General features: G+C 31.1%; 2 protein-coding genes across 6 annotated transcripts; one reads left to right on the forward strand and one right to left on the reverse strand.

The window, feature by feature from the left end:
- Positions 1-1,015: 1,015 nt before the first annotated feature.
- On the reverse strand, positions 1,016-2,157 carry LOC148624339 (uncharacterized). Its single transcript, XM_088567069.1, has 2 exons — positions 1,937-2,157; positions 1,016-1,390 (listed from the first exon to the last, which is right to left on the reverse strand). Exons 1-2 carry the CDS (start codon positions 2,124-2,126, stop codon positions 1,290-1,292), a joined length of 291 nt encoding a protein of 96 aa, XP_088423195.1. The 5' UTR covers positions 2,127-2,157; the 3' UTR covers positions 1,016-1,289.
- LOC148624340 (ciliated left-right organizer metallopeptidase-like) lies at positions 1,516-26,212 on the forward strand. 5 transcript variants are annotated; one of them, XM_088567066.1, is made up of 15 exons: positions 1,516-1,669; positions 7,174-7,456; positions 8,029-8,095; positions 10,219-10,273; positions 11,139-11,279; positions 13,642-13,779; positions 15,195-15,273; positions 18,187-18,410; positions 18,665-18,761; positions 19,938-20,007; positions 20,717-20,801; positions 21,055-21,144; positions 23,488-23,607; positions 24,538-24,661; positions 25,513-26,212. In XM_088567066.1, exons 2-15 carry the CDS (start codon positions 7,204-7,206, stop codon positions 25,623-25,625), a joined length of 1,656 nt encoding a protein of 551 aa, XP_088423192.1. In that variant the 5' UTR covers positions 1,516-1,669; positions 7,174-7,203; the 3' UTR covers positions 25,626-26,212. The 5 variants fall into 5 exon arrangements, with proteins under 5 accessions (XP_088423192.1, XP_088423190.1, XP_088423193.1 ...); XM_088567064.1 differs by lacking the exon at positions 1,516-1,669 and adding an exon at positions 2,220-2,326; XM_088567067.1 differs by lacking the exon at positions 1,516-1,669 and adding an exon at positions 2,220-2,326 and having other exon boundaries at positions 20,720-20,801.
- The last annotated feature ends 181 nt before the right edge of the window (positions 26,213-26,393 follow it).

Consider the following 26,393-nt stretch of genomic DNA (forward strand, 5'->3'; position numbering starts at 1 on the left):
TCTTTGTCCCTGGATTACATTCTTTTGATTACCACTATAACCTTGGTTCCCTTGATTACTCTTTGACCAATTGCGTGCCTCATTGGAATTTATTCCCCGTTTATCTCTCCAAAGAAGTAAATTATCAGTGTTGCTTAAAGTTACAGAATCTTCTCCATCATAATTTGTTTATAAAGGATAGTCATCAGCTCTGCAGCTGGGAGGACATTTTATAATGATTTAAAATAGTATATCTCATATGATACATCAGATTAAATAAAATATCTTATATGTAAATTTTTATAAGCGATATTTCAATATATATCTTTTTAATATATTATATAAAACATCTCAAACAGTTAATAAGATGTCTGATATACAATATTATATAAATTATAAGATATCTGATCTATTATATGAGATATCTAAACTATGGATTAAAAAATGAAAACTGCTTGCCATACTAAATAAGATATATTATATTATATGAGATATCTAAAATATTGAATTAATATGAAAATCCTTCACCTGAGTTTTTTCTTGGTGCTTTTGATATAATTCCAAAGTTGATTTTGCTTTACTGCAGTTTCTATTGTTTGTTCATAATCAATGTTTTGCAGTTTGTTTTTCTATATTGTGTTTTTCTGTATGGATGTTGTCTTCGTCTTTAAGTCTAAATTTCTTTTTACTGTGAGAGTTCCTTACTTTCAATGAATCCATAGTAGTTTGTATTTGTTGTTAATAAACATTTAAAGGAAATCCAATGATTTTTTTGTCTTTGAATGGACTGAAGAGCTGACCATTAGATAGGAGAAGCAAGTGCCAGTGCATCAGCTATCCCCTCCGTACAAAAGGTGTATGTTGAGTAATAATTCATAATGGAATAGTTGATAGATGTTGCTATTTATAGCAGTAGAAAGATATTGTATGCACAATATATAAAAAAAAAAAACAATTTGTTTGCAATAGATTCTCTAAAGATGGGGGGCATTCTGATTATATATTTGCTGGAGCATTTATCAATAAACACGAACACTTTAATCTACAAATGTATTAATTATTTAATGTTATGTTTCATTCATTAAAAATACAATTTTTCAGATACACAATACAGTTGAACACATTTATTAATAAATATTGAATTGAACTGTCATTAATTTAATTTCTTTTATCAATTTATATTTCAATTAAGAAAATGCAAATTTAGACAAAGCCAACAATGCACCAATACAAGCAACAGAAACACTTCTCCAAAATTAAGTGTCAAATTGTATTTCTTCAAGACTTCTAGTATATGTATTGTTTGTATTTTAAGCCCTTAGTCTTTTTTCACCAGGGGGTGATAAATCCTCCTCTTCTTCATCTTCCTCGGTATCATCACAATCTTCATCACTGCCTTTCTGAATTTTGCCTAAAATTTGAAAGTAGAAAAAAAAATCTGCATTTTTTTTATTGAATGAAACAAGTTTATATATGGATTAAACAAGCTAAAAACCAGGAAAAACAATATTTGTTTGATTGAATTAATTACAGTGTTTCAGATGCTCATCAAGGACATTATGAAATGATGACAGAGAAAAATAAAAGGAATTGTATGTCAACAAAAAATGGTCGGTTGGCAAATTTCTTCACAGTGGGCAGCCAAATCAGAAAACAGCCACAGACACTGAATCCCAAAAGGGATTATAAGGTACCCACTACAGATAAATCTGAGTAAGTCAATCTTGGGACAGGAATACTCCAGCAATGCTAGAGGTTGTCTGGCAAGCTATTTACTGGCTTGTTTGGGGTATGGAGGAACGGAATTCCAACCTCTTACGTTGAAAGAGTAACAAAATCATGGGAAATAACTTGTGTAAATTGTACTCCTATCCTTCCCCAAAACAGTCTCTATGTGTTCATTTTAAATTGTGAGTTTAATTATTAACTTTACTTATATAATAAAATGTATATGCACCTGAGTTTGAATTTTGTGCTTTTTCATCTTCAACCAATGTAGTTAGTGTAGAGTTCAGCTCCTTTTGTAAAAGAACTGATGACCTATGCAACCCAGTTAGATTGAACTGGCCATTGCTATCTAAACAGTTCTGTGACGTCTCTTTTACGCCACCGGTGCTGAGAGTAAGTGTAGCTTTGATTTCTGTCATTGCAAACCATGTGTTTTTGTTTACACTTTGCCGAATTCATAAAATAGAAGGATAATGATTGGTTATTTTTTAACACTTTATATTTTCTGACATTTGATTGGTCAATACTGAGAAATGGAGCACTATAATTATAACTATAACTATAGTTACTGGCACCAAGTTAGAAATAAGAATAGCTTGTTAGACAACTGGGTTGTGATGTAGGTTCGACAGTCAGTCCACAAATTACTAGTAGTTGTGTCTCATGCCACAAGCAGGCTCGTGCATGCTCCTACAACGTAAGAGGTTGGAATTCCGTTCTTCCAATCAGAATGGCACTAATCCCTTTTTTTGGGATTCGGCACTGGAGATATTTTTGGCATGGCCATGGGTGGTGGTCAAAACAAAGCATAACGCCGAATCCCAAAAGTGATCAATCAGACTTAATTATGTTTTAAATTCTTACCAAAGATCGTCTACTGCTAGGGTGTCAATTTACTCATGATGTTACCATATAAATGCTGTATTTCTGGTTTTGATGTCTTCCCATTTTGCTTTACTATATATTGGTATATTTCGAGATGCTTGCTTTAGCCTTGATGGTGTGGCATTAAATTCTATTAAGACAGTGTCATGGTTTGATACACCAGGTAATATTTCAGTACGAGGTACTTGGTTAGGTAGATCAAGTGTATTTTCTTTTCTAGTAGGTTGATTATTCAGTTGTGCTAAGCCGATATCATCTAATGTATTACCTAAGTTATAGTATATTTTGTGATGAGTGATATATGGTTTAAGGCTTTTGTTGTTCCAGTCCCACCCAGGCAGGTCAAAATCACCACCAATAAGCAGAGCTGCATTTTTAATTTGTGTGGCTCTTCTGACAGATTTGTCGAACAGTTGTGAACTTTTGTCATCGGATGATTTGGAATTATAGAATGCGCAGATATAGAGAGTTCTGGTGCCTTTAATTCTAGTCTAGCCCAAGTAATCTCACATTTATTTTTAGGTGATAGATGATCTACTTCATCACTCAAGAAGTTATTTTTTATTGCAATAATGACCCCACCGCATACTTTTCTTTTGCGGTCTTTTCTATAAATTTTGTATCCTCCAGGGAAAATTTCATTGTTCTTAATACTTCTGTCTCACCATGTCTCAGTTCCTATCACGATATTAGATTTTGTGCTAACAATCACATTTTGAACTAGGTGATGTTTCCTTTTGATGACTGGAAATTGATATTTAGCACACGTAGTGGTTTTTTACTCTCAGTTTTTTGCATGTTTAATCATATGGGTGTAGACCTCTAGCATTGCTGGAGTAGCCCAAATCCAAATAATTGTCGTCCTTGGAGGTAAATTTTTATTTTGCTTGGTTGCCTCCTTCAGTGAGGAATACATGTCAAATAAAAAAATGCCTCTGCAGACATAATGATTATCTAGACTAGAGTAGCCTGTATACAGTATTAACCAAAGGGGGTGCAAATTTCATAGTTCATACAAAATGTCTACTTAAATAGTCAAAGTTCAATCAAAGCAACAAGTTTAATAGTGATTGTTGGTTTTCATAGGGTCCTTAGCAGTAGGCAGGGTCGCACCCTCCAGTGTATAGTGGGTTAACCCCATTCCAATGGTCAAAATATTAAAGACTCCTATAAAAGTTCAAAAGAACAATTAATGGACATGTTTTGTTTCTATACATGTAACCTGGATATTCTTCAATTCAATTTCAAACTATAATTATTGTAAATGCTAACCTACTTAAGGAATGGATGAATGACGAGGTTCATCAGCCATCATTATTGTTTTTGTTTATAACCCTAGTTCTTGTGCAAAGGTGAAATTCTCGGTCATGTGTACATTACATTATCATCTGACTTTGGTGAGGTATGCATCCTCCATAGCAAACCATTAATTAGTTCTGTTTATTTTATTGTTGGTTGAAGATCAATGTTAAAATTTTAATTTGATTTTGAATGCATACAATAACTTTACATGGTGTACAGTAAATCACAATAGGGAACTTTTAAAAGGAATATTATACCAAATATAGAATGTTGAGCTGATTTGATTCATATATCAGTAAACACCCCTTGACATGACCTTGATGACGTACCATTAACACATGTAGGCCCTTATTCTTTTCTACATACAAATTCTAATTTGAAATTACATTGGGAATAGGTTGCACCGTAAACAGGTTAAACCACTATACAGGGCTGGAAAGGAGATAACCTCTGTCTGAAATTGGGCGTGTGCAATGTCTCCTTTGTTCAAAACAACATGATGGATAGCTATGTTTTTATATTTGACTGATACCAGAATTAACTTGCATGAAATCAGTTGAAGTATTTGATTTAAAAATACTTTTTGTCTTTTTTTGTCTAATCTCATAAGAATATACATTCCAAGGATAAAGACTAGAAACCTGGAAAGTAGACACAGACAACAAGGAGCGTGAAATAACAAAAAAAAAACATGTACATAGATACAAAAGTGGATTAAAATATTGCATTATTGACAGTGATTGGCGTTTTCGATCTTTTTTTAATTGCCCAACAAAAGAGGGGGTGCCACCATCCCTTGATTAAGAAACAAATGCACTTCGATTTGTTATTTTTATTTTAGATACCTTCTATTTGCCAGATATTGATTATTGGCCTGTGGCTTCCTGTTAGAAGTCAGGGATTCTGAACAAGCAATTTAAAAAAATGTTTCCACACTAACATCAGTGGTAATCCTTAAAACAGCAAAAAAAATATACACTATAATATAGTCTTGACCTCATAGACAACACAGATCAAAATGTGTTTGCTCAAATAAAAATTGTCTTTAAACCAGAAACAAACGGAAAATTCTTTCTAATATATGAAAAAAAAACAAAACCAATGCACTATCATTTAACTGGTTCTGCAGGATGAGATGAAGAGTGACAATTTAGTACAACAAAATTCTATCTCATGAGTTAAGGAGAGTTCTGTCATCATAACTACCTGGGTTTTATGTGGCAGTGTTTCCAATGTACTTTTCATTTTAAACAAACATGTCCAGGTTTTTTTTTTATTTGGTTTGTATGAGAATGCACAATTAATACAGTTGTACATGTACTTAAAAAACTATCAACACTCTTGATGTATAATTGTATATCATGGGATATTGTTTTCGGAAGAAAACTAGAGTATGAAAATTAAAAAATATACCTTTTAATGAGACATGAAGCAATTATTTGACAAGAGCAATATGATAAATAACATAAATTACATAGACATGTTTGTAATCTAACAGCACTTTAACATAAACACACATAAATTACTTTTACATGTAATTATAATATCTGGAGTTAAGGTCTGAAACTGTGATGTCAACTTGGTAAAGTTTATCTATACTGGCTTTTACTAGTTGCTTCTTCTGGTTATGAGTTAATGGATCAAGGTCACCTAGAACCTCAATATTGTGGGTTGCAAAGTCTATGATGTGTTACTGTTATCACTATACCAAAATACGTGTTGTAGATGGTGTCAATGCTGGTGGAATAAAAACTGGTATTGTCACCTGTATATCTATTTGAAGAGAACCGGTGAAATTTGTGCCTTGTAATGTAAGTTCTAAATGTCCAGTTCCTCAGTTGCCTGTTGTAAGTGTTGTCTCAGCTACCATATGATGAAGACTGAAGTTTTGTAAAAATATTATTGATATCTTGTATGTGAGAGTTTGTTGTACGTTGTATGGATTTGAAAATGTTTCTGCTGACAGACATAGAAACCATGTTCTTTGATTCTCTTTTCATCTTGTACTTCTTTGGAGTTGGTGACCGCTTTCTCTTTTTGTAGTCTCTCCTTTTTGGTGAACAAAAGAGTTGTTTAATTGCTGTCTTTCCTGGCATTGTAGTTGTTTATGATCTAAACTGGTAGTAATGCTCTGAGAGATTAGAACAGGGTATTTATTTAACTCGAGAACAAAAAGTTTATTATTCTAGTGTGTGATTGGATGAAGTTTGTTTAAGGTAGCTACATAGAGGTCATGTGATATTCAGACAATTCTATTGATGTATTAACAAAACATTTAAAGCTGCAGAAGCTGTCATTTTGGTAAATATTTGTTTCTGTTGAAATATACCTTGAATTATTTCTACTAAATTGTACTTTTCCTGTTTAACTTCATTTGATATCCACAAATAAAATGCATTAAATACTTGAAATAGGTGTCTATATATTTATTGTCTTGCAAGACAAAAAATCGACCTAGATAAATCTGTATGCATGTGGTTATTCAAAGGTAAGGATGATCGACGGACTCGAGCAGTTAAAGAAAAAAGTTTGAATATAACGCAAGGATCCTTTTGAAATTTACCTATTGTGACATAATGTGGCTCAAATATGGTCATTATTTATTTGAAAACTAATCAAGAAGTAGATGAAATGAAATGAAAACAAGACACATGCTGACCTGTTTATCCCTTATTGTTATTTTTTTTACAAAGGTTATAGTATTTTTGACCCAGGTTAATGCCCTGTCTGCGATCTTTGGAAGTAATGGCGAAAAATAATTAGATCAGAGCTATCTATCTTCTCCGATTTAAAAAACGTTGTTTTCACAATATTCTGTATTGTCGACATTTATTGCTTCAATTGCATTACTACTAACTTATTTCATTGAATCAGCAAAATTCAGTAGAATCAAAACTGAACAAATTTGGCTGCTAATGCAGCTTTAACTAATCATAATTAAGAGAGTCATGTCCAAGCTGAAGAACATATCAAACTAATTCCTATCATAAGTAGTTCCATCAAAGTTCTTCGAAGTAGTATTAATTTACTTAGTGGGTAATCAAGTGATGTTGGGAATAAATTTTAAACAATTAAATTATTGTTAGTAAGCTTGGGTTATTCTTTATGAGGGGAACTATTAGTTCTGTTCAAATTGTCACGATTTAGATTTTTTTTTGCATTCTTATATATTGTATATTTTAGCTCATAATAAATCCTACCTTACCCAAGAATGTATTGCTTTTATTACTAGAGCTATGTTTTTGTATTATGAAATCATTTTGACTTATTGTTTTTCAGGATGTTCTTCCATGTCCAGATACATTGTAAATGAATTCAGCAATGTTTTTGCTGGTAGCAGTACCTGTTACACTGTTGAATGTAGTAATACTGGCTAGTGACAGAAGATTTGATGGTATTATAAGACAAAATCTGAATTATACCAATGAAGACTTTATTGGGTATAAACCAATCAGAATTCATATGGTTTATCAAGAAAACAATTTTAGGTTGTTTTGTGGTAGAAGAGATGTTAGTCATGCTGTGGATATGGCTGTAAAGAAGATCACACAATTGCTACAGGGTATTTTTAAATGTCATTACTACTCATACATATATACTGGTACATGTTTCTTTTAACATGTTAAACATGTGTTAAATGTTTTGGTTCCAAAGTTAGCCTTTCTCTTTATGTTACATGTGATAAATGTTCTATATAAATGAACTCCCAGATATTTATAAATGCAATAACAGTGCCACTACTGAAGCTTCATATATATTCGATGTTAGATTCGGGAACAGGAAATGGTTTACCCTGTAATAGTTAAATGGTCCATTTACTTTATGAGATTAGGCAGCAAGCATTTGATTTTCTTTGTGCAGGACTATGGGTTTTATACTAGAAAGTTAAATGATTGCTTCCAATAAAAACAATAGATCAGGGACCATAAACTTCATAAATGTGGAAAGCCACTTATTTCAGTGGAAATATGCTTTTAGGTACTCTTTAAATCAAAATTATTGAGTTTATCTAGAAAAAAGATGTGGATCAAAATGCCAATAATTGGTTCAAATACATACAAAAAGTAGTGCTGAATATTCTGCATGAGAGTAAGAAATGGCTTAATTACTTTTTGTTTTTGTTTTTTTTTCTAGTTGTTCCAGTTCATCAGAAATTACTATTAAAGAGCAATGGTTGTTACAAAGAGACTGACCAGGGAAGGTAAGCATTGTTTCAAAATAATTGTATTTAATGTAATGCTTCAGGGAAAAAAAGTACAATGTTAATAGGTGGAGAGAACAGCATCTACTGCCTTTAATAGGTAATGTTGATATAATAACTATTGAACATAGTTCCAATTTTCTTAGTTATTATTAAATAAAGTCAATTGAACCAACATCTTCTGACAATACAAGATAGGTAGCGTAACCAAGATGGATACCAGGGAATGCTGCGGTTATTATTTAAGATAAATTGTTCTACTAAAGCCTCAGGTTTAAGTTTGGAACACTACAAATTGTATTGATACTTCTGTTGTTAGCTCACATGGCCTTTAACTACTTGATCAATTGAAACCAAATTCTGTATAAATGTTCTTTGGGGTATCCTGCATGGAACTGATGTGGGGATTTTTGATCTGTCAAAAAACATGGCTGCTGTTACTAAAAATAGAACGTAGGGGTCAGACAGTAGTTTTTCATATATATTTAGGTTTAACTAAATTCTGATGGTGATAAAAGTGTTCAGCATGATGAGATCTACCTGTGGTCTAATATTCGTTTTAATGGTTAAGCCATGTTGTTGGTGTTATTGCCCTTTTTTTGCTATTGTTAATGTTATTTCTTTAAAAAATCTTCTCCTCTGAAATTATTTAATCAATTGGAACCAAACTTGGTATGAATGTTCCTTGGTGTATCCTGCATAGAACTGCTTTGAGGATTTTCGATCTGTCGAAAAACATGGCCCCTGTTACTAAAAATGGAACATAGGGGTCAGACAGTAGTTTTTCGCATATATATCCAAAACCCTTAGGTTTAGCCAAATTCTTTCAATAGCTGAAATGATTCTTATTATTAGGACTACAAAAGTCTTCAGGAATAAAAGTTATCAGAGGACTCCTTGTGAAAGTTATTGCCCTTGAAAGGGAAAAAATGACTTTTTTTTTACAGTTTTGAGTCAATATCTTGAAAACTGTGATAGATTAAAAGTAACTTTCAATTGTTGAAATGGTCCATTTGATACGTCCTACCAAAGACTTCTTGCGTCAAAATTGATGGACGACTTCTTGTTAAATTTATTGCTTTTGAAAGGGAAAATTCAACTAGGTGACCGATTCAGGCTCCTAGGAGCCTCTTGTTTTTTTTATCGTTTATTTGCAATCTGTACATTTGATAGTAAAAAAACATCAAGTACCGGTACTTTATCCCGGTCTTGTTGACGTTAATAATTAAAATTTTCCTAATAAATATAGTTGTTAGTTTTTGTAAGTATATTTCACAAAATAACCTATAAAAATCTTAAGATACATCAATATATAACATAATAATAATTCAAAGGTCAATATTTGACAACTAGATGTTTCGTCAATAGCAAATTAAGTTTTTAAGCCAAAATTACAGATTCACAAAAAAAGTTTTTGATTTGTATAGTATGAAAAAGGATATTGATGTACTACTCCCCGAAAGGAAACTGAATAAAATCCAGTATAAATTTGTCTGATGGTGTGTCATGTTAGCAACACAATATGAATAATGGTTTGTGTTTGATAAGATGTTATATACTATATATTTGAAAAAACACAATGTTTCTATCATTTGACAATCAAGTCATGTGTGCTGTGAAATCAAATTTGTTTCACCCATCACATTTAATACATTTAACTATCAAATGGTAAAAAGTAAGTTACAGTGCTGGATGATTGAAAGTTTCAAATTTTCAGGGCCAGTTTGGAGGTTCTTGGCTTAGGTATGCTATTTGCTTTGTTATTCTTGTACTTCCAGGCTATTTCTAAATAATTATATTCTTATAATGACTATACACAATCTAAGTGGCTAGAAGTGCTTTTATTTCCCAGGTATACAAAGTTTGGAGTATGTAGGAATCACCCTGTCTGCTGTCAAATATAGATGTGCATGAAGGAATATAATTACTGTTAATGAGACAATCCAACAAGCAATTTATATTTACGTTCATTTGAAGCGAGGGGTTATTCTCTTTGTGAGCTTGATCACAGTATTTTAAGTTAAATTTTGAATGTATCTTGCTACTATGTACTAAAGTTTTCAGTAGCATATGGTATATATGTGAATCTTGTTTGACTGTATTATAACCTATTATGCTTTCAGATGTGTGTCCCTAAGAAGAAGCTATAGGATCCAAAAATGTGGAGACACTGTAATAGTAAGTTAAACACGACATCGAAACAACTTCTAAAATTAATTCATGATTCTCCTGGTGGTAGTACTATGACTATATATTTTATCAGGCTGTGCAGTTGTTAAGGTTCAGTCTTTGGTCAGTGTTTATTGTTGGGTGAGATGTAGAGGTGTCATTATGACTGTCTCTCCTTAGACATATCTTGTTAGTGCAAGTCCTCCTTAACAACTCAATGGATTTTGATAGAATTTCATAGGAATATTTGGCATCATATGTTAATTTGCTGAAAGGAAGATAATTATTGTCTTTTGCCTGCAAAGGGCTAAAATTTCAACATGAGAGTTTTACATGTTTAAACCACATAAGTGCAATTCCCACAAACTGCTCTTTGGACTGTAATGAAATTTTATAGGAAATTTAGGGAGTAAATGTGGTTGTGTAGAAGGAAAATTATTTTTGTTTTATGCCTTTAAGGGAGATAATTCTGTGTAAGAGTTTATTGTATTTTATGTTTACTTACTCAAAATAGAAAGAAGCTTGTTCACAGTATGCCAAGTTAAAACAAGTGATATATCACCATTTTTTTTATCCTCCAAGGCCACCAATGAAGCTTTTATCCATATGTTTTGCTTACTTTTGCTAACTGCAAAGTTTAAAATTTATGGTAATAAGTCTTTGTTGAATTTTGTTCAGATGATATGGGCTCTTATTATCATAATTCTTCTTGTATATTGCAGTACACATGTACGTTATATCATATGCAGTACACATGTATGTTATGATATCATATGAAACCCCAAAAATGTTTATCTTTAAAAAAATCACACCAGAAAGTACCAAATTTGGCTTCAGTTGTGCATCAACAAATTTTACTATTAACTAATTTCAGATTCCCAGAAACCATATTGATGGCTTGTACCTTTGGAATGAGACACATCGTATACAGACAGTGTTTCCTGCAGGAGATGGTATCCCTAATACAGATTTTGTACTGTATATTGACTATACAACAACTGACAAATGTCTTGGTGTATGTTACTAGTCTAGTAGCCTTTGCATGTTATACAACTAATACAAAATGAAGAGGTAATATTACTCACCGTGAACTGTATTCAAACAACCTGAAAAGACAATAAAACCTTCATGTTTATTTTATTTTTGGAATATTTGTATTATATTTTCCCTTTTCCTTTATTTGTTCTGTAATATTGTTTAACCAAACAAAGTGGGGGAATATATTGTTTTTGTTTCAACACTTAATATTTTTTGTTGTTGCCAATACTTTATCCATTTTACTCCTTTGAAGTCGTTGAATGGGTTGAAACCAAACTTGGCACAAAAATAGGTCACTATTTAGAGGTGTGCATACATAAATTGAAATTTCAATGATGGCAGCCATTTCAAAATGACCACCATTGAAGATGAAAAAAAATGCTTAAAAAAGGGATACAATCCTACAGACTTGATATTTGGTCTTAAAATAGGTTACTTCATGGGCTTCCAATATGCTATATTGGAATTGAAAAAATAACCATACAGCTGTAGACACGGAACATCTGTGTTGGTTTCCAACACTATTAACACTAGTTTGATGTGTTATAAGATATACTATTATTTTCTTAACAAGTTATTTTGTGCAAGATTAACTAAGTGTGAGACCAGATTGGTTGCTTAAACTCAAATTAAATATGGCTTGCTATTGGTAGACTGGGTCAATGAAAGCATTCAACACCTGATTACTTAGTGTAAGATATGGGTTTTTTATACCCCGCCACAAAAAGTGACAAGATAGTATATTATATCCTCCAAAAAGTTGTATGATGATAACTTGAGAATGGATTCATGATTTTTTTTGTTTAAACTTTAAACAATAGCTGTCAATTATAATGACCTTAAACCTTTAAATTTGCTATCCGCAATCATAATTGACAGCTAATCAAACTTAAAAGACAGTGTCCAAAAGACCATACTGGTGTTCTGTGGTAGTTCAATAGGACACAATGTTATTATGTGGGGCAGATTTCTACCTAGAGAGCTATTTAAACTAATCACTAGTTCACCAAAATGACTTGGGCCAACTTTCCTTGTCTTTTAAAACCTATTAACAAGTAAATGATATATAAATATAAATACATCATAAATTATATTTGGTTGATTGGGAAACACCTTGAAAATAGGTATAACAACACAAACTTTAAAAAATACGAACTTTCCTGTAATAAAATATGACTTGTCTATTATCGAAAGTAAGAATTGGCATTTTAATGATAACATTTTTAACAAAAAACCTTGAACCAAAAACTCAGCTACATAACATTGACTGTTTTAATGTATTTTATTTTTTTCACCTAAAACACATTACCAACCATCTTGTGCCTATAGAAAATGTGTTTTTCTTAAACCACACTACGCAAAAAAATCATACACTGTGATTGTTGTTGGTGTGCTTCTGTGGGATTCCCCACTCAAAGTGTTCTATTTAGATTTTGTCACAAATTTTTGTACTTCTCATGTATCCATATTTTCACAACTTCGTATTTTTGAGACCAATAAGAGTTTTTTCTAAAGATTCCAATGAAAATTCTGGACATGTGGAGACTTTAAAATTGGCCCTAATTAGTTATGAATTGTGGCGAAAATGGCCCAGGTCCTTTGTATTGTAATTGGAACTGGTCTTTTTCAACTAGATGTAAGCCATTTTGAAAATTTTGCCATCTACTTTTTTCATTGATTATATAGTGGGGTATCACATAATGTTCCATTGATGCCCTATTTTTATATTCTTGATTTATATACAATTTACAGTCAATGATTATAGGATATGGAATCAAATTTTTCATTTATACTTTATATATTAGTGATCACTGATACTTGTTATAGACCAACGATACAATCTCAAGGCTGAAAAAAAAATAATGTTGTGTTTACAATCATCCCTCTAAAATTTTTTAGGGTTGGTAGGTAGGATTTTTAAAAAAAATTCGAAATAAAATAAATGTGACACCAAACTCAGAATATAATACAAACAAATCAGCACCGAAAGCTTGCAAAAAATCTTAATTTAGGGTTGAAATTGTTAAACATGTAACAGGCTTAGTCCATGGCCAAGAGCACACTCACATGTGTGATTACAATCAATTCTAAATATAAACAACCAGTATTTCTGACTCTTAGTTTTTCCATCTACAATAGAAAAAAGTATCTTTAGCTTTATTTTCTTCTTTTTTTTCTGTAAGAAAAGTGGCAGGCCATTTAATTTTTTTTTTCAAAATCACAAATAAAAACTATTGGGTAGGGTCTGAAGAGGAGTGATGGGGTGACCAGAAACATAACATATTTTTAGGCCTAAATCAACTTCTACCATTCATGTTTTTTCTTAATGTAACCAACAGGAGCATTCAGTATTGTCATATACAGAGCTGTGTCAGGTGGACCAGTTTGATAGACCTATAGCAGGATACATTAACATATGCTCACTGGAACTGTGTTCTCAACATATTACACCATTTAATGAAGAAGAACTGTATAAGGCATGTATTGGTATTACTTAGCAAACATTTCATATTGGCATGTGTGTTCCAGTAACTGGTTAGCCTTTCACTTTTTGCTATCCTTTCTAAAAGGAACAAAAGTTGTGAATAGGATCAGACCAAGAAGATATATTAATCTATATAAATACAGTCGAACTCGTATTAGTGGAAATCTTGGATAACTCGAACTAATTACAAAGTCCCAGCAAAACTCCCCCTACTCCAATACAATTTTACCTCGGATGACTCAAACTCGATAGGACTTCAAGTTTAATTAACCCTGATGTCTCAAAGTCAACTAATTAGTCTGAAAACAGATTGCTTTGTTACAAACCATGATCGAAGTGTATTTTAACAACGATTAGCGTGGCTTTTAAAATTAATTTGTTGACACTCTTTATGGTTTGATTTGTTTATTTAATTAAATTAAAATTGCGTGTTGTTAAAAGAAACAAATTTTATTAATTACATGTCGGAATTAACACCAAAAGTGATATTTTGATATTTTGAAATTTAAAAATAAAATACAGATGAATTGAATTGTAATGGTATCTGACTATTGAATGAAACATCAGACAGATGATAGAATGGGTCTTTCAACGACTACATTCCTTTCGCTAGTGAATTTGAAATTTTATCGTTATATTGTAGAGCATGTGGTTTGACAATACTCCTGATTGTGAATCAAACAAAGCAGCATGTTATGAACTATGACATTTTTGATATAGAAAAAATAAAAAGGAAATTTCACTAAAACATTTGGTGCCATTCTGTATTTCAAAAATGATATACAACATACAAAAAAAAAATATCTTCCGATATGAAACACAAGACATTACGAAGTACCATGTAAAGTGAAGTACATGTACATGTACAAGCACAACAAATGTAGTAAATACAGAAACAATCATCGACCAAACTACTAGTATTTCCGGTTTATCCTGGACCTCAGATTGCTCGAACCTCGGATAACTCGAACATTTTTGCATGGTCCCTTCGACTTCGACTTAATGAGGTTCGACTGTAAATGGGAATAAAACTAATTAAAAAGTATTCATTGATGATCAACATAACCATTCTTAAGTAGAACTTCGACTTAATGAGGTTCGACTGTAAATGGGAATAAAACTAATTAAAAAGTATTCATTGATGATCAACATAACCATTCTTAAGTAGAACTTGTCCACACTTTAATCTACTGTGAAAGTACTTTACCAATTTTCGTGGATTAGGGAAGAAACACAAGTTTGTGGGTACATGAATTTATGGTTTTGAGATTTTCAGTATACACATCAAAGGAAATATACCTTTGTTGGGAACCAAATTTCGTGGTTTGGCCTTCCCACGAAAATTGGTACCCCACGAACAATTGTACTGTTACAGTATTAGACTATTAAATATAAATACATTTGTAGGTGATTGTTCATGAGCTGTTTCATTTACTTGGCTTTTCTAAATCTCATTTTGGGTATTTCAAAAGATGTGATATTGAAGGTATGTACTCTTGCACCTTAATTTCTTCTCATTATCATCCCCCTCCTTGTTATGTTTTTTTTCTTTGTTATGCCACAGAGCTATGAAGGGAAAGGTTATAGTAGTTGGGTTTCTACATGGTATTGTGAATGCACCTCCTCTGAAACCTTTTTTCAGATATATGTTTTTTATATTGGGAACCATTTGTTACTACCAAATTTGGAAGAACATATAGAACACAGTTGTTTTGAAATAACGATTTTTGTAGGAGTTATTGGACTTAAAATATTTTCACAGTTTCCAACCATAGAAAAACTTGTGAATGTACCTTCTCTGAAACACTTGTCAGGTTTTTTCCATATTTGTTGGGGTTTGTTGTAATGAACTATAGATGTGTGTACTATACCATCATTTTTTGTAGGAGTCATGGAAAAACATCAATGAGGCTTTATGTTTTATTTTGTGGCGTAATACATGGCAACTAAATCTTATTTCTTAGGTACCGTAAGTGGACCAAGCAAGCAGATCAAAACAAAATATAATAGCTGATTGCCACCATAAGATATGCACAAACATGCCAGATTTTTAAACCAACAAAATGGAAGTGGAAAATGTGCCATTATCAGTGAACTTCATATCAGTTTTTAAACTGTTAAACTGGTTGCTTCCTGTCACATAATTAGAAAAATGTAGACAGGTTTTAATCCAAATAATTAAAAAAAACAACTTTTCAGTTGAAATGTTTGAGCCAATGTTAGTATTAGAAAATATTTTTGGGAATATCTGCCTGGCTGAGATAGTACAATACAGTTAGGTCATTTCTGAAAATTTTGTCTTATATTTTTTAAATAAAGCTATTTTGTGGCAATCCGCTCAAAAATTTTCAGTTGTTTCGTAATACAAAAGTGCATATTTTTGAAATCCTTGGTGTGTGGAGGTTCAAGTCATTTATAAGTAATTAAGTGATTATTGTTATAAAATCCAATAGCCATGGTAACATACTGAAAAAAATATTACTGAGTTTTAGTACCAATCAGGGATGCCTTTCCAAAACTAATAACCAAATACTATGTTTTATAAAATATCAGGCATTTGGACACCACTACCACAGTATGAAAGCATGCATGAAGTAGGTGGGAAAGGGGTAAAAATAATAAGACCCTTTTCTATTCATTCTCTCACAATTTTAGTTCCCAAAGTTCATGCGAAATAAGGTATTTTGAAAATCAGCCATCTGATGCTGAGGAGAGGACCGTATACAGCAAGGGACTGATACGTTCAGGATACCATTCTTCATTTAAATTACACCTGTCTATATATGAATGTTTAACTACATTTAAACAATATATCCACCAAATTTCAACTTTAAATTTTAAGTTTTACAAAATTTGACGGGGGTAACTTGGTGTGTGAAACAGTGCACCTTAATGTAACTGCATAGTGCACCCTGAATACAGACCAGCACTTTAAGCACATGTGCTAGTCAGGTTTACTTTTTGAATTACACATTAAGTAAACATTTATTTAAAACTAATTGCAGAAATCAAATTCTGTCAGTTATGAAAGAATTATATTATAGTTATTCGTGTAAAATTTTGTTTGTCCTGCCTTAATGAAGTTGTGAATGAAAAAGCTACAATTCTGTTTGCCTTTCATAACTCCATTTTGTAAATACTTTGTGGTCTATATTTTAATTTGAATTTTATTTTCTAATAAAATCTAAAATCTCATTACTGTAACTTTTTATATCCCCTGCAAACAAAGTTTTTTTTGGGGGGATGTATATATATGAATCACCCTGTCTGTCTGTTTGTCTGTCCACATTTCTCTTAAGTATAACTACTACTAAAGTGCTCAAGGATTTTGATGACACTTTATAAGAAGGTTGGACATTATATGTAGATGTGCATGAAGAAATACAAGGGAGATGATCCAATTTGACACATTGAAATCTCGTAAGCCCAACTCCTCATAAATGACTCAAGGGAGGAATTTTGACAATTTCATAGAAAAGTTGTGCATTATAGATGCCCATGGAGAAATACAATTATTGTCAGACGATTACAAAGGGAGATAACCTAACTTGACATAAGTCCAACTACTTATTAATGGCTCAAGGGATTTTAATGAAATTTTATAGAAAGGTTGGGCATCATCGATGTGCATAAAGTAATACAATCACTGTTAGAGGATTCCAATGAGAGGTAATAGAACTTAATTGTTTGACATTTAACTACATGTAAGTTGGGAGTATTATTTGTGAGCTTGTTCTCAGTATTTCTAATGATAATCAACAATCCTTCAATAATTAATTTTATTCATAACAAAAATTATTACTTACCTAATTTGTGGGAAAATCTTGAATCCTGTCATATCATTGATTAGATGTAAATTTTAGTGTCAATCATTAACATGACACTTCTCTTCTTTTTGCCTTTTTCATGAATCACATTCTTAGTTCATTTAACAAACAAGTGACAGAAATTTGATTTATTTGTGTTCACTTAGAGGATGTTTTATTGGATAAACAATGCCACACATTCATAGATAAATTAGTCATAACATACTATTAAATGGGCTGCTAAGCAAATATGGTGTGCATGGTGTTGTTATAGCGATAATTGAAAGGTATACTTTAAAATCTTCCTAGTTTTCCTATAGCATGCGTATGGAGCTTATTATGAAAAATGAATCAACGATGAAGTAAGATTTACTTAAAAGTGAAGAAAAAATTGAAGTTACAAACACTGGCATATAATTTGCATAGACGTCCATTTAGAAAAAATATGCTGCTGGGTATAGGATAAAATAATAGTATTGAACAACAAGTGTGTTACTTTATAAACAACTAGTGTGTTACTTTATAAACAACAAGTGTGTTACTTTATACTGTTTGTGCTGTTGTTGCTATTAATGGTAATTTTTTTTATCAAGGGACATCACTTAAATGCCAGCCATTGAACTCTTTGAGAATTAAAGAAATAGACCAGAAAATATGTATTGTAACCCCTGCAGTGTTGAGGGAAGCACAATATGTGTTAGGCTGTCATTATAACAAGACATTTTGTGTACAACTTGATGCATTAGATTATCAATACACTTCACATTGGAACAGAGAGTTTTTACCCAACTCAATTATGACACCATATCTAGAATCAGTAAGTAGATAATTTCCGTGTAATGAATTCGATATGTTTTTCTTAGGTATAGATAATGAAAATGTACTATATTTTCACTAAAATTTGAAGTATGGAAAAATCTTTAAAATGTCAAATATTTATACCTGGTAATATTCAATCTGGAGAGTTTACCCCTAGAAAAAAGGTGTTCTCATTTCACCATATCACCAATGGTTCATTTTATGTAGTGCATAAGCAGTTTCTGATGTAGAAGTGTTATGAACACATTTCAGGTAAACTCAACATTACTAGACAGAATCACTCTTGCTGTATTTGAGGACAGTGGGTGGTACAAAGTTGACTACAGTAAGGCTGACCAATATTACATAGGTAAGGAAACTTTTACCATTATACATGCATATTAGTCCCACATATCTTACCAGCTAAAGATGATTTCATATTAATACCCAGTTGAACATGATGGATAATACCTCATCTCCTATTATGAGTTGGAACCAGCTTTCTGTTGAATGGGACTAAAACTGTGTTAAAATTCTTCTGGAACGTAACTTACAGCTTTATAGTTATATTATATTTAAATTAAATTATGGTATCCTTGGCAACCTCTTATTTCTGAATCACTGAATCTAGTCCACTATGAACAGAATTTCCCAAAGTTTTAATTGTATTTTGAGAAAAAAATATATACAATTAATTATGAATTATTGGGTGCAAGAGGCTGAAATAAATGTACTGCCAATTTCCACATTATATTTAATAGACTTGTTAAGTAGTCATTCTAAATGATCCTTTAGTCCTGAGACTATTCCAGTTGTTGAGTATGAAAGTTTATAGATGCTTTTCATCTGTCACAAAACTTCCAGGGTTTATGATTTGAAAAATTGCCCTTCCTCCAAGAAAATAAAAGAAAGAAAAAAAGGGGAAGATATTTACCTATCAGAATTTTTTGTCAAGTATTTTGCAAGGACATGAATAAAACCATTGTACTACTTCAAAGGATTATTTTCAAGCAGTCATCAAAACTGAAAATGACCAATAGAGTCAAATAGATCAAGGCAGCCCATAACTTTCTAAGTACCAAAATATGTTATTGGCTTCTTAATCTTATTGTAGAAAAGGGTTGTGAAAAAGTTGAGAGTGTTTCATTGGATATTTCTGGAGAAATAAGTAATATTGGTAAAATGTCTTCCATGTGAAATTACATTTTTGAGTTTATTCATAATAATGGTTTGCACATTTACATCATTTTTTCAATGAAGAAATATAAATAAGCAATCCTTATTTCAGTCTGGTAGCTATTTATTGATGTGATGTGTTACATTTTTGGTAGTTTTGATGGTATTCTTTAATCATTGCTAAAAGTTCTTTTCACTATTTAACAAGATCACAATGTTGCCTCTGTGTTTTGAAATTAAAAATTGCAAAATTGAGTTGAACGAACACAAAATTTTCTATTACTCAAACTTATTTCATATTAAAGAGCTAATTTACCTTTATTGTAAAGCGGTCTTTGTATTCAAGAGAATTTGTTTTGTTATATTACAGAAAATAGAAGATGTGATTCTGAAATGAAGTTCTGCTCTGATTTGGATAAGGTTGTATGTTCAATGAATAAGTGAGTATGTGTATATCTCCAAAATGTTTGATATATGGATTTCTTAATTTACCCACTTCAGTAGTCAAACTATACTGCAATCACTTTGTCCATTTTGTGAACAATTTACTTTTTTATTTCTTGTGTTATTTGATAGGCTCAATGTAACTGTGCATTTACATTCACACTTTGGACCATGAAGAGTCCAGATTAAATTTGATTTTTTAAAGATCAATGACCACATTCATTCTGTGTCAAAAACCTATTGAAGTATCAAGCTTAAAGGTGTCCATACTTTCCCAAACTGTTCAGGGTTTAACATTTGTGGTCATATTAAGCTGTGCCCAAGCTCACTTTTGCTTGGGAGATGCTTTCTCTCTGTCTACTTTTCCCAAATCGAAAAGTGTGAAGTATTGCATTTAACTTTTCCCTCAGAAGGCAAATACAGTATTTGTTTCATCTCTTTGTTGTACTCAACTGATAATAACACTTATATTGTATGGCAATATAATTTAGACTTGTTTAAAACACATTTTTGTCATGGATGAGGTCAAAAACTTTTACTATATTTGCACTAGTGCAGTATGGAAATTGATTGCATGCTGACATTGCATTGCTTTTCCAAGGAAATTACATTGCTATACGAATAAAGGGAATTATAGGATTACTGTCTTTGAATCATTTAAAGAATATTTGTAGTGTAATTATTTACCATCTTTTTTTTCTTCAGAAGATGTCAAAAAGAATACAAGACTATAAGAACATGCATATTCAATGCAACAAGACAATGTTCGATGTTCAGTAATGATGGCAAGGTAATAAATACCAATTACAGATTAATACATATGAAATCTAAAGTGTTAGTCAGCTTGCCTTTTTCAATATTTTTTTTCTTTGCTCCATTGTAGAATGACATATTCCTCTCAGATATATGAGAATTTAATTCAATGTTTGTTATTTCATTTTGAACAATGTTAGTTATATCTTTGTAGCTGTTGTTGTATGTATATTTTGCTCTTCCTTTATTGTCATAATCACATTTAGTCACTGTAAACATATTTTTTACAGGAAAGTTGTATACTTAATGTAAGCCCTGAACATAAAGAAGAGCTGTATAGTGAACACAGTATTTGTTTTATGTCAAATCTTACCTTAGGGGTTGGTACTTATGTTTCCTGTTAACCAAACCATTGTATTAATGATCTCTTATCAAATGCTCGAATTTTTTTTTCATTTTGTACTTAGGCCACAGTTTTTTTAATTTATTGGTTTACGGATTTTTGACTGGATGGAATCGGGTCGGTCGGTCAGAAAAAAATAAAATGGGAAAAAATACTTCTTTTACTTATATTTTAAATAAAAACATTTTTTTTTATTATTTTCAAAGATTCCATTATCTAACCTGACATAGTTTAGTAGTTGAATTCTAATATACTGTATGTACCTGCACTTTTATAAGCATAAAGTCTCATTTCAATTTTTTAAATCAGTATCCAATAAATTTAATGGGTACTACTTAAACAATGTTTATTTCTTCTAATTTTCTTGTATCAATAGCCTTCCTTACAGTGTGATATAGTTAAAATAAAGGTATATAAAAATAAAAGTGACTGAAAAGTCACAGGTATGGTTCAATTGTTCATTGATCATTGTTTTGGTGTTAACTAGTTGTGTTACAGAAGGACAGAGGGAAATGTCAGTACAACTAAAAACCTACAAAGTACAGAAAAAATTCAGGACAAAAAAATTGAGCATGCAGATGGATTTCACTAAGTGAAAAAAAAAACTTTTTTTTTTGCATTTGTGTTCTATTTTCATATAACAATTACACTGGGAGACTACATTACCTTTTTAAAATACTTTTAATAATATTAAATTGACACATGCTTTTTTAATTAAAAAAAAAATACATTCAAAAGTGAAATTTGTCATAAATTGGAAGACAATGAAACTTGTCTTTTTTGCCACTATGATTTCCATTTGAAATTATCCTGTAATTTAAAAATTGTTTATAAAATTTCAATAATTATTGATGGTAAAATGGTCTTAAAATGAAGAAGACAACAAATTATGTTTAAAAACCTCGTGCATTTGTTTTTATTCTCAACAGGAAGTAGATAAATGAAGGGAGATAATTGGCAGGAAAATCATAGCTATGACATTTTGTATAGAAATAAGCAAGAGAGCTTATAAAATGAGAAAATTCAGTTAAACATAATTTGTAGTCTTCCTTTTTTTCTGAAGACCATTTCACCCTCCATTATTGTTGAAATTTTATAAATAATTTAAACAATTTTGAAATCAGAGGATAATTTTAAAGGGAAATCATAGTGAAAAAAAAGTTTCATTGTCTTCCAATTAATGACAAATTACTGTACTTGTTGGATTTAAAAACCCTAAGTCAATTTAATTTGTTTTATTTTTTTAAGAAGGTTATGGAGTCTCTCAGTGTAATTGTTAAATTAAAAAAAGGAGACAAATGTAAAAAAAATGTGTTATTTTTCTTTTTCATGAAATTCGTCTGTATACTCAATTTTCTGTCCTTGAATTCTTCCTGTACTATGTAGGTTTTTTGTTATATTGACTTTTCACTAATCCCTTCTGTTACACAACTTGCTTACCTCAAAACAATGCTCAATGATAAATTAAACAGTACATGTTTTTGACCAACCCTGTTTTAAAACTCAAATTTCCACTTTGATTTTAACTTAACTTTTTAGTTACTTTTTACCACCTTTATGTTAAGCTATTAACCATGTCATACTGTGAGAAAGGCTATAGATACAAAAAATAGAGGAAATTAACATTGTTTAAGTATTGCACATTGAATTTACTGGACACTTAAAAAATTGGAATGAGACATTGTGTTTATAAATGATGTGAAGGTACATATAGTAGATTAGAATCCCACTTCTAAACTATGTCTGGATAGATAATGGAATCTTTGAATATAAAAAATATTTTATTTAAAATATAAAAAAAAGTAGATATGCTTTCTGGTTCCCATTTTATTTTTATTTTTTTCCGACCAACCCACCCAATTCCTTCCAGTCAAAAATCCGTAAACAAATAAATTAAAAAACTGTGGCCTTAACACCGTAAAAGAAGGATGAGCATTTTGTTTTAGTGCAGCTATTTAATTCAAATAGCTTAACTGTAATAAGTTGATCTCTTATTTTCTATTTCCTTAATATGACTAGGACATGTTTTTATGAAGCTTATGTAAAGTGTATTTTATTTCCTTATTTTTTCATTTACTAGTATTATGTCAGTTTTCAGTCAAAGGACTTCATATATGGTGTTGATAGACATCTATGCATTATGCCCTGATGAAATTTGTTTTACTTGCAATAAGCTAAATGTTTTTCTGCTATTTTGCATAGCTTCACTTTTTATCTATTTTTGCATAACAATTAATGCTATTGATTTTCCTGTGTTGTTTATATTTTATGTTATTTGCTTAGAATTTGATGTCAGGTTTTCCAAATAATGTAATTTCAGAATGTATCTACCTCATTGAATGGAAGATGTTACCAATACAGATGTACAAAAAGTGGAGAAATTATGATCAAAGTTCAAATGTCGTCATGGCTTTTATGTCCTTACAATACCTTAATAACGGTAGGTTAAAAACTGTAGAGATAATATCTTGTATTTTCATTGATATTTCTGTCTGTGCCAAATTGTTTTATATTCTGTCAAACATTTGGTCTTAAAAGACTGATAAGGTTTTTTATAAGACTGCAAAAAATTGTGGTCGTATTTTATGATGTTATTGTCGTCGTTATTTTTACTTGTAGTGAACCAAATCTCATGAATTCATGAAGAATGTTTATTTCTCATTCATTTTTTACAGTTCTTTTTTTTAACTCGTTTCTTATAAACCTCTGTTTTAAGAATATTAAACAGATTTTAAAAAGCATTTAGCATATTCAGTCTAAAAGGGGCTAAAGTGGGGCCACACCCTAAAAATCTACTTTTTTATTTCTGGTCCAATTTTGAAATATTTGTATTCATTGGATTCTTCAAGGAAATCCTTACCTGTGTTTTTAATCAAAGGGCTTTTTTCGAAAGACAGTATTTTAAAAGTTTTGATGATCATCTGATTTTAATGATTTTTTTTGGTAAATTGTTTTTCTTTACAAGAATATTAAGAGATATGCTAGCAAAAGTACTCATTAACTGTTTTTCAAGATTCTGGGGTTCATGAAAGTAGCCTGAAAGCAGAACGTTTTACTTACATTGAATTATAACTAATATTGTGTCCACACTTGCCCCTAGTGAACCGTGTTCTACTGATTGTGGTTGTGTCGTGTGCTCAGCTAAACTTTTCATTTGACTTGATCATTCCTTTAAAGTATTTTTTGCAGCTGTAAAATGGAAAAAAAATGTCATAAAATAATGTCCAAATTCTAAATAAAACAGGGATACTTTTTCTAGCTATGACAAACAATTTACTTAAATTTTGAAATATGTCTTAAATGTTCACTTTTTCTATTTTGTATAACTTGAACTAAAACAAATTATAATCTCCAGCTGTAAAATGTTTAGGTTCCAGGCTATTTTGGTAATGTGGAATGTCCAACACAGGAAGACATTGTATGCAAAGAGATTTCAGGAATCAGTACCAAAACTTCAACCATACTATTTGATCTAACCTCTCAAGATTTTAAATGTAAGTTTTCTTTGACTACTATGAATGATGGAAGTCCTTTTGATACTTCATGTTAGCTGATTCAGATTCATACAGTTGTTTTTTAACATCACTTTGCATTATTCCATGTAAATGAAAATACATGAACAATAACATTATTTTGTCAGCAAATAAACCTGCTTGAGTATGAGGTTGAGGGATGTAGGAAATATCAGGTGATACCTTGTTTAAGACAGTTAAATTTTCAAGTTATGAATGTGACTTAATATTCATGAAAAAAAACAGTAGTATTTTCAGTTAATGCTTCTTTAATTTTATATGTACAGAACAAATATGCTTGAAAAAAATTATTATTTTTATGTTAGAAACACATAACAATATCTCTTGGTCCTATGTTTTGTTTAATGTTCTAATATGATGTCCTTAACAGGCTTTGAGACCACAATTGTGGTCAATTTTCCATTGCCATATGAGCAGGACGCAACTTAATAGGTGTGGCTTGTGTGTGTGTAAATTACTGCCCACCTTAATTATGTAAACAAACACATTTAACATTCTGATGTGTATCAGCTGTTTTCATTCATTTCAGTAGCATGAATGAACATTAAATTCATATTTAATAAAGATATTAAACATTATAGTTTAGAAAAGTTATATTATATTATATTCTGTAAAAATTACTAAACACATACTCGGTAGCACTCACCACATGCCATGTGCGCCATCATGTGTGAAACCACATAATAATTGTCAATGAATGAAACATTGTACTTATCCATGTGTGAACACTGTGACATTATAATACAAACGACTCTTGTCATATCTAACATCTAAATATTTGTGTTTAATACATTATTGTCTCCTTTTTGCAGATAGAATTACAAGTGAAACATCAGAGACCAACCGTGAGTCTGGAGCTGAATATGAAACTTTTTCTTTTTTTTGTTATACAATAATATTATTGTCTTGTTATAAAATACTATAAAGATACTTTTGGTTTTAGGTAGTGTTTTTCATAGAATTAACAATGACGTATTAACAATTCTGTATAAGGGTCCTTACACAAACGTAGCTGAGTTCCAAAGAAATCATCAGGTCAAAGGTCAGGATATGGGGCAAATGCAGCTGCAGCGTAAAATGAAATGAATTGCAGGGCATAACTTGAAACACAGAGTTCATAAAAGGAATATTTGGCTAAATTGTCATTTTAGCATGAACTTAGTTGACAGTTTAGCCCTAAGAATCAATATGATTTTTATGCCCCCTAAGTGAAAAAAAAATGGGCATCTTAATTTACACCGTCCGTTCGTCCATCAAAGGGTTACAAGGTATCTTATCCACATGTTTTGAAGTTTTGTATGATATTTATGCACGTAATAGAGATTTGCTGTGCCAAAAGGATTTTTGTAAAACATTGCCGAAATTAGATATAGTTTTAAGCTGCATTAGCTGTCGCCTTCGTAATTATTTGTTTCTGTCGAAATATGCCTTAACTTAGAATTATTTCTGCTTAATTGCACTTTTCATGTACAATTTTATTTGATATCTACAAATAAAATGCTTTAAATACATGAAGTAGGTGTCGTTATATTTATGGCCTCGCAAGACAAAAAATAGACCTAGTTAATTCGTATGCATGTATACGTAACTTCAGGTGACCTTAATCCACGCATGTGCTGTAAGGCTCGGTGATTGTCCTGTCGGCAATCTTCAGACATAATGCCGAAAAATAATTAGATCAGAGCTATCGATC

The sequence above is a fragment of the Perna viridis genome, chromosome 2 (genome assembly GCF_037379345.1).
Source record: "Perna viridis isolate PV_CMFRI_1.1 ecotype Kerala chromosome 2, ASM3737934v1, whole genome shotgun sequence".
NCBI classification, from domain to species: domain Eukaryota; kingdom Metazoa; phylum Mollusca; class Bivalvia; order Mytilida; family Mytilidae; genus Perna; species Perna viridis.

What these genes read in the sequence shown, in the direction of transcription:
- LOC148624339 (XM_088567069.1), bottom strand. Translation starts at nt 2,126, where the DNA reads ATGACAGAAATCAAAGCTACACTTACTCTCAGCACCGGTGGCGTAAAA. An exon ending in AGCACAAAATTCAAACTCAG is followed by an intron (nt 1,391 to 1,936) that starts GTGCATATACAT and finishes TTCAAATTTTAG; the next exon opens with GCAAAATTCAGAAAGGCAGT.
- LOC148624340 (XM_088567066.1), top strand. Translation starts at nt 7,204, where the DNA reads ATGAATTCAGCAATGTTTTTGCTGGTAGCAGTACCTGTTACACTGTTG. An exon ending in CAACTGACAAATGTCTTGGT is followed by an intron (nt 11,280 to 13,641) that starts GTATGTTACTAG and finishes TGTAACCAACAG; the next exon opens with GAGCATTCAGTATTGTCATA. An exon ending in TGTCAAATCTTACCTTAGGG is followed by an intron (nt 21,145 to 23,487) that starts GTTGGTACTTAT and finishes ATGTAATTTCAG; the next exon opens with AATGTATCTACCTCATTGAA.